Source organism: Nematolebias whitei, chromosome 22 (assembly GCF_014905685.2).
Source record: "Nematolebias whitei isolate Nwh7 chromosome 22, NemWhi1, whole genome shotgun sequence".
NCBI lineage: Eukaryota > Metazoa > Chordata > Actinopteri > Cyprinodontiformes > Rivulidae > Nematolebias > Nematolebias whitei.
The window spans coordinates 5,730,102-5,742,906 of NC_056519.1; the positions used below are offsets into that span (position 1 = coordinate 5,730,102).

The following is a 12,805-nucleotide window of genomic DNA, read 5'->3' on the forward strand; positions in this document are numbered from 1 at the left end:
CAGTGCCACCTCCCACTGCCAGTTCAGGGCAACATCCTGCACTGTAATCAGGGACATGAGGAGGGAAATGAGATCAGACAGGGACGACTCCACACCAGCTTTTCTACAACTACTACTGTAAATATGTTGTTTTTTTTTCACCTCCTCTGTAGATGAAGTCAGATTTTTCTCTCATCCCCACGCAGCAGCTTTGCTCTTATTGCGTGGAAAATAAAAGCAGCCAGTGCACGTACTGAAACATTCACCAAGCTCGCTCCTTAAATGTAGTCTTACAAAAGTATTCATCCCTCTTAGTAGTCTTTGTTTTGTTGCCATACAGATTAATGACGTTAAATCAGCTAAAAAAAACTGTTTTAAAACAAAAAATACTGAAAAGTAGTGCCCGTTTGCTTTGAAACCCCAATCATTGCTTTTAGAAACCAGATAATTAGTTAAATGATTCACCTGTTGTTAATCTAAGCATCAAATTATAAACACCTGTTGTAACAACACCCAAAATCAACACCAGTAATTAAGTAAGTAAACTTTATTTATATAGCACCTTTCATAGATAAAAACATGAAGTGCTTTACGGAAATTCAGATACAGGCTTAATATAAAACGAAAACTGTCAGAACAGCTGATGAAAGCAGTAAGTACATTTAACTAAAAGCTTGTCTGAATAAAAATGTCAGGAATCAGCAGAGGCGGCCACACGAAGAGACTGGCAGGGCATTGGGGGGGCTACGGACTGAAAGGATAGGTCACCCCGAGTTTTAAACCGGGTCTTGGGGACCTTTAGGAAATTAAGCGCCGAAGACTGAAGAGTGCAGGCTGAAGAATAAGGAATCAACATTCCAGTGATGTAGTGGCGGGGGGGGGGGGGGTCTGTCCATTTAAAGCTCTAAAAGTCAAGACTAAAATCTTAAAATTAATTCTAAATTTGACAGGTAGATGATGTGGAGAAGAAAAACCAGTGAAATACTTCTAAGTAGTATTACATCTCGGGGCCGAGATGGTTTGGAGGTAGGGTAGCTGACCTGGGACCAGAAAGTCTCAGTTTGACTCCCAGCCATTCCAACATGTCAGTGTCCCTGAGCAAGATGCCCAGTCCCTAATTAGTCCCTGGGTGCTTACATAGCTGCCCACTGCTCCACCTGGGTGTATCCTAGGTGCCATGGTTTAAATGCAGAAAACTAATTTCATCATAGGGAACTTACAATGACGACATACAGCACTTATATATACTTACTTGGTATATATAAGTAGCATGGACTACCACCAAGCAAGAGACAACATGAAGACTAAGGAATACTCCGCACAGGTCAGAAACAGGGGAGCGGAGAATGGAATAGGGTTTGTTGGTTTGTTTAATAAACATTTTACAGAACCTTGAACATTTCAGTGAGAACCAACATCCATTGTTAGGAAATGGGGAGATGATGCTGCCACGTCAAACCAGCCAAAAGAGGGTCGTCCATCAAACTTAAGGGTCAGATAAAGAAAGCATTATTCAAAATTTCTTCCTCTAACGTGGGACAAAAGTCCTTTGGACAGAGGACACCTAACTTGGACCTTAGTTAAAGTTCAAACAATCTTTTCTCAGTTCTAATCTGAAGTTTTTGTTTGTGAAACTGTTGTTTTTAATCAAATAAGAAATGCAAATAAATCCCAGGCTTTAAGGCAACAAAATACAAACTATAGCAAGAGTAAGGCTCCATATGTTGACATGACGCCAAATTCATTTTCCGCCCACATGGCTGAATATCACCTCTGTTTTATTCGTTTGTCTCTGCTAAACTCAGTTTTGATCATATTTCTTATCTGTTCGAGCGTTTAAACCGTGTTCCTGCTTGACCTCTTTCTGTTTGCGCGCAAGCATTAATGACGAGCGTTCACCACCGACTTCGTCCCAATTTCCTCTTCACTTTTTAAAGATTAGCCTTATCTTACTCGTCGGGGTCTTGATCTAAAATGGGATAAAGTCGTATCCGTTTGACACACGTGACAGAATAAAGCTGACTTCCCGTTAGAAGAATCCAAAAACAATGAAAGAGCAGCAGAATTTGTAGTTATACCTAAAAAAAAATGTCTTTGAGCTCCCCTTTGTTTTACACATGAACACTAAAGGCTCTGTGCCCACAGTAAGAGAAGGTGTGGGCCTTGGTTCACTTAACGGCTCAGTGTAAAATATGCATATCAGCTTTTGAAGTTGCGTGAAAAGAAAGTCCCATTACCTACTCGTCCTGCTATCGCCAGTACCTCTACTTTGATAAGAGGAGGTTAGATGGAGGAGAAAGTCTCACAAATACCACCTTCTGCCTTACCTTGGTTATAATATATTTTGTTTGAGTAAAAGCTTTGGGGTTATTCAGAGAGTGACTTATCCCCAAAACTGAAAAAGGCTTGATGTGTTGGGTACAACTAGATATGAGAAATATTTTTATATTTCTTTTGAAGAAGGGGAGGGAAGCCATTTGCAAAGCAGAAAAACAAGCCGAGCATCAAGCCTCCTTCATTTCACCGAGCATGACAGCATTAAACAGTCACTCATAACGAAGATGGAAGTGTTTGCCATACAAAAAAAAAGGTATAGAAGTAGATGGAGGTGCACAGAGGAAGAGGAGCGCACAAACACAAAAACACAGAACAAAGTTCTACGTGAACCTTTTATTTTCATGAACAAAAAGTATTCAGCTGAGGAGCAAACCTGTCTGTTTCATAGACGATGGAACGATGTTAAAGGTCCGGCTCAAAATTCAAACACGCCTTAACCGTTTCCACAATGTTTGCAATTTCCATTACTTATTCTTTATTCATTACCGTATTAATTTTTTTAATTCGGCATACATTTATAAGCAGAAACACAAGTAAATAGACACATTAACACTGACAGTTAATCTTAATCCTGCTACATTCAAGCAATAAATATCGTAAAGACCTAGCATTTCTTGAAAGAATGCATATCGCCCATCGTCATTCATGAGTTTTAAATTAAAATAATTTTATTGTGATAGCAGACTTCTGGTCATTTTAATGAAACTTTGTAATGGGATCTTAGGTGATATAAAATTTCATGATGTGTTGGCCCTCAGTGTGTAAATGGTAAATGGACTGTACTTATAAAACGCCTTTCTATCTTATCAAGATACTCAAAGCACTTTACACTACATTCTGTGCCCACATTCACTCATTCATACAGCACTCTACTAGATCTATACAAAGAATAATCAGAGCTTTATCACATTCATACGCTGATGGGACACACATCGGGGGCAATGAGGGGTTCAGTGTCTTGCCCAGAGATACTTCGGCATGCGACTGCTGGTGGAATCGAACCCCCAACTCTGGCATTGGAGGACAGCTACTCTTACCACTCAACCACAGCCGCCTCTAGTAAATGGCACTGTAGCAAATGACTTTGCTACTACCACACCCAATTCTAGCTGTAAAACTGGCTGCGTTTAGCTTAGCTGTGGCGTCTTTCTTGAATTGGTTTGACTCCAGATGTTCATCAATTGGAGATGTATATGCAAAGATTATACTGAGTTTCAGTAAAATTCATCCATTGACTGAGATTTTGATAACACTACAGATAAAATTTTGCCTTTTGGCGATAGGCGATGTAACAGGTTACAGTGGAATAAAGTGGGCTGTTAATTCAATTCAATTGAGTTTACAGTAGTCCCTCAGTACTTTGCAGTTCGACTTTCACGGACTCACAATTTTGCAGGTTTTCAACGTAAGATTGTTCATGACACATGATTGGCTGATTGATGGAAGGCGACCAACTAAAGCATTATGCACTGTATCTCGGATGCTGATTTGTTGAGTAACCGTAGCATCAATCTGTCTGCTCTCTTTCGCTGTACTCTTTAAGGACCGGGTGGCCCGGCCCCTGTCCGGGGACCGTACCCCGTGCGTCCGTACGGCCTTCCCCACCCTCCGCCCCTCCCTGTCCGTACACCTCTGGGCTTGCGTCCAGGGGGCGCCTTCTCTCATTGAGCTTGTGGTGTTCGTGGGGCACGGCTGATGGTGGAGACCTTCCTCCGCGTTGCCCATGTCCTTGCACTCGCCTCCCCGGGACCGTGGGAGGAGACTCGCTCTAGCGGAGGAATGGGGGTGAAGGCCATTGTGCGGACAACGTGTCGGCCCTCCGGGTACGCCCCCGCCACCGCTGTGGAACCTGCCGCCTGCTGCCTCAAGCTTTTACCCGGTGCAACAAACTCTATATCAAGAAGGACGATGTATATGGATATATGTATATGAATACTAAAATAAATATAACGTCTTTACATCACAATCTGGAACGTAACCCCCGTGATAAGTGAGGGACTACTGTATTTATATAGCACCAAGTCACAACAGAAGTTATCTCAGGGCACTGTGCAAATATATTCATATACATAAACATTGAATTAGTAACATTATTTATGTAAGGTAGGGTAGGGAAGCTTAAAATACACACAAATCCAAAATTTCTGAGTAATATGTAGGTAACTAATGTTGATGCATCCCTTGGTTGGAAACAGTTCATCAGAATTAAAATTGAATGACTTTTACCAACACAATGACAAATATTAAATCTTACAGTTTCAAACACATTAATGAAAGTAACTACGAGCAATTTTGCTTTTAATATGAACATTTTAGAGTTATTCTAGTTGTTTTTAAACATTCCCATATTTCCTTTTTTACCCACCGTATTGTGCCTTCATTGTTCTGATTATCGTCCTGTGTTTTTCCACACCTCGCTCATTTACTAAAACTTTAATAATGAAAGCATGCAATTAAGAACGCTGCACTGTTTCCCCTATAATTTCCATCCAGTCCTAGTGTTATGCACCAGAAACACCGAACATACCTTGGAGGCACGTTGGCGCCACTTTCAGGACACAGCAGGAGCTCTGAAAATTATTTACATTCAATATTTATCCCTTTCTCCTTGTTCTTTAATTACTTACTCCACATTAATTAAAGGCTTTTCTGACCTGAGCAGAAAACGGTCTCATTGTTTTTGCCCCATATGGGTTGGTGTTTTCCCGCTGAGCCAACAGTTGTAGGGGAAACACTGTACGTTGTTGTTTTAGTTCAACTAGAACAATTTACTGTATTCATATTTATTTAATAGGCAGTTTGAGAAATAAAGCTTTTTGTTTAATGAGCTTTTGTTTAACTCATGTCATGTTTGTTGAAGATATTTGAGCGGATCCTGTTTATCTGGGCCATCCGCCATCCAGCCAGCGGCTACGTGCAGGGCATCAACGACCTGGTCACGCCTTTCTTCATCGTCTTTGTCTTTGAGTACATCGGTGAGTAGCATCGCTCTGCCCCAATCTCAGTTTTACCCCCTCTTCTTTTTCTTTAAAACGCTCAAATCTTTTGTTGTATTTTTTTGAAGCGAGGGTCTGTCATCTCTCTTTGCTGTCCTTTTTAAAGTGCTACTCCGCGGTGCAGAGTGGCTTCTCTGGTAGCTGACAATAAGCAAGGTTTACTTGCTGGTTCACCTGCACTGGTTGCAGAAAATCTCTCCTGGGATCCCCCCAGACTGTCTAATCTTTCCACAGCTGACTGGTCTTTCTGTAGCTCTTTACCTTCTTTTTGTTTTAAAGCAAGACCAAAGCTTGGCCAATCTGATACTCAAACATCTAATAGGTCATAGGTCAGAGCTATACAAAAAGTAACAATAATCTTGCCTACATTTATTTCAGTGCACACTTCTTTCTTTTAATGTCTGAATATGCTTTAAAATCTATTTACCAAGGCATGTTCTGGTTAACACTTCTGATGTGTGTGTGCGCACCCCACTGTTTTCTCCAGAGCCCTCCTGCTGTTTGCATTTATGCTATGCCACATTTACGCAGATGAATGTTTTATTTTACTGTCACACTTAATTCCTGTGTCAGTACAAACAGCACTTCAAAGTGCAAACAGACTGTAAGAAGACTCATGAATATGGTCAATGTAGCAGGGATGAGTTTTATCTCTTCAGGCATGTTTAAACTACTAAAAAATAAGAACTATCATTATATCAAGTTCAAGTTCAAGGTTCGTTATTGTCATTCGCTGCACATGTGGTACATGAGGTGGAACAAAATTGTGTACTTAGGATCCCAGTAACATTTAACAATAGCAAAAGTACAAAGTGTAAAAAGAAACTTCAAGTAAGGATCTAAGATATACACTAAGATATACACTAAATGGTACGTTAAAAGATCTAAGATATACGCTAAACACTAATAATGTAAAATAATATGGTGTAACAGCAGCGCGAACATGAGTCTGTGTGAGCCGATGGGTACAGCAGCATGAGATCAGCAGCATGGAGAATCAGCAGCACAGATAAGCCACACATCAACTATCAGTCATACACATCAGTCACATAATCACACATATAAATTTGCTACCATTCGTTGCTTGAATTCATGCCACTATATAAAACAAACACCAGCTGTGTTGCTGGGAACATTAGTCATTTTAACACAGTGATTTTATTGTTTTTCATTTTCTGCACCCAAATAAAACCTAAACCTTAAATCATTTGTCAATTTTTCCAAAAAACAAGAGTTTCCCAAACGTCCTGTTCTAATTTTAAGGCTTCATCCTATTTATCTTCCAGAGTATCATTTATTTCATTAAAGTGTTTAAAATGATCTCCACATACTTAAATATAAAAGTATGCACGGAAAGAAAGTTCAGCCCCGGGCTTTTGCTGCTGCACTGCTGGATGTTTGCTTTTCCGCTCGCTTTCTCTGTAATGTTTGTTTCTGTATTCTGTCTCTTTAATTTCCTTATGCTACGTTTTGGTCCATCAAGCTCTCTTTGAGGCCACTTAAACTGGAGCTGCTAAATGGAATCCACAATACTCTCTGAGGAATAACTTGCACACTCTGGACCCACTGTGGTCACACAGATACAAGTTAAGTGTTGGGAAGCACGCCAACAGTTGGACTCCATGACTCCTTTAGTTTTTTTGTTTTTACTTTTGGCAAAGAAAACTTAACTCGGTGCTAATGAGCGTTTTCTTATATTTTTGTTAAAACTTCTTCCAGCAAGTACACCACAAAGCAGCGCAGGAGTCTTCAAGGCTACTTTTGTGGCTTGTGCCCATTGTCAGCCTCTTCATTAAGCATTAGTTCACCGTCAATGTGAAGTTTATTGGAGAAATGATCTTTTACATTGCATTTACCCCAAAATAGCACACACAACAAAGAACTGCATTAATTGAGAAATGTCCTGCAAAGATTGAGTAGATTTGGCCGTTTCTTAATGGACACATGTCAAATCTGTGATATTGATTAGTTGAAGTACAACACAGCTTTCAGACTGAATCATAAATGGCCAGCTCTTATTCTTGCAACTCATTTTAGGGATTCATGGAAGCAGTCAAACTCTATTTGACTCCTTGTTTGAAACGTTTTTTCTTGTTCATTAGATTTGTCTTTAAGCTTTCAGTTTCCATCCCACAAAGAACAGCTGCAGAGATTTGTGACTAGAGCTCGACCGATATCGATAGGGCCGATATTATAGGCCGATATATGCATTTGTGGACGTATCTGTTTCTGATAATTGTCCCTTTATGCGCTGATATAAACACTGGGAACAAGCTGTGTCCTTGCATGCAAATAGTGTAATTGTACAATGTATCCAGCAGAGGGCACATGCAGACAACTTTCATGTCTTGGCTGCTCACTTTAAGTTTCACTTTCACCATAGCCAAAGCAGGGAGCAATACTTTGTAGTGTATTTTGATGAACATAGCCTGGTACAATTATTAAGTGATCTGTAAAATAATCAACAATAATAAATTATCTTTAATCCTCCAACCCCCTTGTCATTAGCTACATGCTTCAAGTTAGCAAGCTAATGCTTAGATAACCTAGCATAGCTTTAGGGGGAGTGGTGGCGCAGAGGTTATAAGATGGGCTTGTGATTGTAAAGTCGCAGGTTCACCTCCCGGTACTGTCAACATCAAAATGTGGGTGGAAAAGGTGAAAAACTCACACCTCCTTCCACCGTCATTCGCCCTGCTCTGGGCCCCCGAGCAAGGCCCTTAACCCCCACCATCTGCTCCCTAAAAAACAGGTCTCTCTTGAAAATGAGTTCTCGTGGCTCAATGAGACTACCTGGATAAATAAAGGGTAAATGGAAAAAAAAAAAAGGCTATTGCCTTGTAAAACTTTTTCCAGAGCAATAAATCTAACGTAGCGATAAAATATATCAGTTACTAACGTTATCTTTGTCATCCTCAATGAAATACATTGTTTGTCTGAAATCTTTACTTCTCTGCAAAGAAAAAATAAAAACTCTGCTGCAGTCATTACTAACTAGACCTTCACCATACGTGACTGACTGTTGAAACAATGAATAGAGAAAGACGATTCTTTGTACGATGATTTATGTAACACACTTGATAACTTTATGGTAAATAGTGGAGGATAGAAATTGTGAACGCACGTTAGGAAGACTGTTTCAAGACTTGAAGTGTTAAAACAGGTTGAAAAGTAGCTGTTTACTTAAACCCCTTATCCACAGGGCCGGTTCTTGTTGGACCCTGTTGTGTCCGGTTCTGGTGGGACCTCTTTTTTTCTGTCTCCACAGTGCTCATAGTTCCCGTTTAGTGGGCGGATTGTTCACCTCTAGTGGGCGGATTATTAATATCAACGCACCTTACCAGCTGGTGGCGCTAGTGCTACGTTAAGCTCTTTTCTAAGCACCACTAACATGTATTAGAAAAGGAAGACAACACACAACCAAAATGGATGACCTCCTTGATCTCCGCCCTTCACCAATGAATACGCCCCCTGACCAATCAGTGACCAACAGTGCGCTAATGTCACATTTAGACCCAACAAGATCCAGACCTGGGACCTCAGAGAAGTAGGTCCCAAAAATGGGGTGGGTTCCCCCGCTGAAGGCATTGTGGATAAACCACGCAATCGACCCGAACTAGTTACATAGGAGCCCCAAAAGGCCCTGTGGATAAGGGGCTTAAGATTCTTGGGGGTGGACAAAGCTAATTTTTTCTGGCATTATATTGGTTATCGGCATTAGGCACAACCCTCAGAATATCAGTATGTATCGGTTTCGCGATAGCCAAATTTCCATATCAGTCAGACTCTACTTGTGACCCCAACCGTCACGATTTGAATAAGGAAAAAATGAAAGGCCTAGTATTCCTTAAAGCTTTAATGTCAGAGTGTTAAACTAGAATCACCTTATTTTGAAAATCTGAGTTGTAGCTGTTTTATCAAACCTTGTAACTGCTTGTAGTGGCCATCTTGAACAGGGTTGTAGATGTACTTCCAACGGTTACTGTCTAAGAGTTTCATTAAAATTCTCCCACCGGTTTATGAGATTTTTCCTAATGCTCCAGACGACTACGTGCACAGACACAGGCAAAATCATTATTACCTTTTGCCTTTGGCTGCGTGTAATAATAGGGCTATGAAGGTAGGTAATTAAGCACATAATGACAACACAGTCTCATCAAAGATTATACCGTTTCATCTATTTATGATTGTATTCTCATAACAGAAATGTCTGAGTTATACTAGGTTGTGTCCTAGACTTATGACATTTATTATTTTCACAAGTATTTATTTTATTATAGGTGTAGAAGTTCCAGTTGTCATTACAGTATTTTTGGGGAAACTATGTACAATTCTTAAGGCAAAACACGCTCATTTCAGCCTTTCTTCACCTTCATTTTTCCTGCACGTTTTTATTAAAGTGTATTCTGTTGCCCTTTGTTCACCCTTATTTCCTGTATTGCTATCTTTGTTGGATTAGTTTCTCCTCCTCCTCTGCTGTTTCTTCACTCTGTCAGATCTTCAAAGCCTCACCCTGTGCTCCGGTGCCATGCACCTCTATGCACTGATGAGCCTTGACTAACATACACAGCCAACAAGCCTTCAAACGTGCCTGGCTGGCATCTTACATGATGAGTCGATGTGCTGTGTTGTTGTTAGCTGCTCTCGTCTTCTGATGGAGAGAGAGAGAGACGGAGAGCTGTGTGGCTTCTTTAAAGATCAGCTCCCTGCTCCTGTGTGGAAAGGAGACAAATGAGATGTGCAATCTTTGGCTGTGTCCTCATACTTTTTAAGCTGTTTTTTTGTAACCACTATTTTATTTGCCATCTACTTGTGGACAAGATTCTGATTTTTTTATTATGTCCAAATTATGAATTTATATGTAAATATACAAAATGTCAACATTGATGACGTGCTAAATTGTTCACAACCACGCGTTACTCAGGCTTTGGGAGCAGTGATGCCTACAGGTTAAAAAAGCAAATGAAAGAAATTGCAACTTTAAAGAAAATATGTTGCATTTAGGAGCTCAACTGAACAAGAAAAGAGAGCAGAGAGAGAACGGAACATGAAAGAAAAAAATGAGCAGAAAAGATGGCAAGAGAAGATTACAGTCACCCTGAGAGCGAGAGCATAACAGCATGAGAGTGCATATCTCTCTGTCCATGTGTGGGATGTACTTAGTGTTTTATGACTGTATTTGTAGCTTGAACATGAGTCCTCACCCAAACAAGTGCCATTCAAGATGCTTGTTGACCAGACTCGAATATCTATTTTACATTTTTCTCTGAGTCATACAACTGAACTATGTGAACGTGAGTGAAAACGGTGACTTGTTAGTATTTTTTACATAAATTTTTATTAACAAATTTAATCTAAGTTGAGGGTTAGAAAGCTGATTTAAACATTTAAATGCTAAAGTTCCCTTTCACATGCTTATTTTGTCTGTATTCTAAGTAGTTTTGGTTGTGGTATGGTACCCAACTCCATGCCCATGTAGGCTAGTGAGGGGTAGAGTAGGGGGACAAAACCATCCATCCATCCATCCGTCCATCCGTCCGTCCGTCCATCCATCCATCCGTAAATCCATCCATCCGTAAATCCATCCATCCGTAAATCCATCCATCCGTAAATCCATCCATCCGTAAATCCATCCATCCGTAAATCCATCCATCAATACAAACATTCATCCATCCGTCCATCCGTGGGGGTCACTGGTGCCCATATCCAGCAGTCACTGTGAGAACATGCAAACTCCACCTAGAAAGGCCACCTGGCCAGGATTTGATCTGGCGACCATCTCGTTGAGCTCTACCAACTGAGCCACTGTGCCACCCAAAACAATTCATTTCAGTTATGTAGCACCCATTCACAACAAATTGATCTCTGGGCGCAATATAGAAGTGCTCTGTTAGGGAAATATGGAACAATAAAATCTTGAGTTTAGGATGAACCTTTGTTGTAGAGAGCCTTTTATGTTGAAAGTAAGACTTTTCATTTTATTCTGAATTTTACAAGGAGTCAATAGAGACGCTAAAATTGTAGAATTGCAGCACAGATCACCTTGCTGCAAACAGGTTGCAAAGATTAATGATGATGAGCTGGGCTGCAATTAGCTACAGATTAACCAGAAACAAAACAAGGATTGGAACTGTTTTGCAGGTAGTCAACTTTAGAGCATACCGAATTGTCTTGAATATGTTCATTAAATGTGGACGAGTCTTTGAAATCCTTGCTGTTATCTGGGAACACGAGTTAGTTTACGCATGGAACATTGTCAGATCCTGAACATGGTGCTTATTCTGTGTAACAAACATTTTTTTTCTTATTGATGTTCTGCTTTACTGGACTTTTTTCTCTTTCACATTTTCTCATTTTTTTTAACATAAATAGTGTAAATCGTGCTGTTGTACCTGTGAAAATCTACAAAGGTACGTCCATCTAAGAACTAAAAATGTGACGGGGTTTGCATACTCAGTCATTCACTTTGTCGGCTTTTCTTTGTTCTTTTTTTTTCTTGGAGACATTTTTAAATCACTTAACAGCACTTAACTTGGCACAATGCTTGTCCAGCTCCCAAATTACCCTTTTCTCAAGCAGTACAGACCGACAGTTCAGATTTTTTTACCACTGTGTGTTCACAGTGTCCCTTCTTTTCTCTGCCACACACAATTTCATTAACACATGCCTGTTAATCCAAATTGGAAAGTTTCAATTGGTAGATCAGCAATGCGATGGAAGGAAAAGTAGCACCTTCTTTTTAACCCACTGGAGCTGTTTAACAATGTAGCAGGCTTCCCTCCTGTCAAAGGCGGAAATTGATCTAAGAGTCTGTTGTTTCATCTGGTGCGAACCATTAACCGACAAGAAAAGTCATCTGACTGAGGCCAGAACGGACAACGACAGGGCGAGGAGCGAGTCCAGGCCTCTTTTAAAGTGCTAAGTGTATTGATTGACCGCCGGATCAGTAATGTAATCTGCATGGTGGTATCTAAGCATGGATCTGCTCTGAAGAATGACGAGAACAAGGAAGTGGCTTAGAGAGTTGTGAGGTTAGGGTTTGGCAACCATAAGTGAAAGAGAAGTGTAACTAGAGTGGAGTAAAAGTAGAAGATAATAGCGGCAGCTAGAAGGCTTTTTGGTTGGCTTAAGAGGAAGAAAGAGAAGATAAGAGCTAAAAAAAAAATGAGACTAGAAAGTGCCCCCATGCTGTCAGGCAGCAGATACGTCAAGAAGTCCTTTGTCATATGAGCTCTAAGCAAAATGGCTCATGTGGTCTTGCGCCTACTTTAGCAAACAGATTGCTAGGATTTCTTATAGAATTCAGCAATTACCTTTACATCAGAAGTAGTTGAGTGTATGAAAGCCGTGCCACTTATGTGCAGAATACACATCCATCTAAAAGCTATGAGTAATGACTCAAAGAGTGACAGTTTGTTTAAATTATGTGGTGTCAGCTGGAGGTGCTCTGACAGTAAAGGAGAATTTCCTATTTCACGTTTTAATCATAAAAA

At 40.3% G+C, this 12,805-nt stretch overlaps 1 protein-coding gene across 1 annotated transcript in view; it reads left to right on the forward strand.

Moving 5' to 3' along the window:
• tbc1d22a (TBC1 domain family, member 22a) overlaps positions 1 to 12,805 on the forward strand; it is a 181,191-nt gene that overhangs the window by 57,191 nt on the left and 111,195 nt on the right. Inside the window, exon 9 of the mRNA XM_037696145.1 lies at positions 5,177 to 5,291. Within this exon, the coding sequence (XP_037552073.1) occupies positions 5,177 to 5,291 (115 nt within the window). The remainder of the gene's footprint in view (positions 1 to 5,176; positions 5,292 to 12,805) is intronic.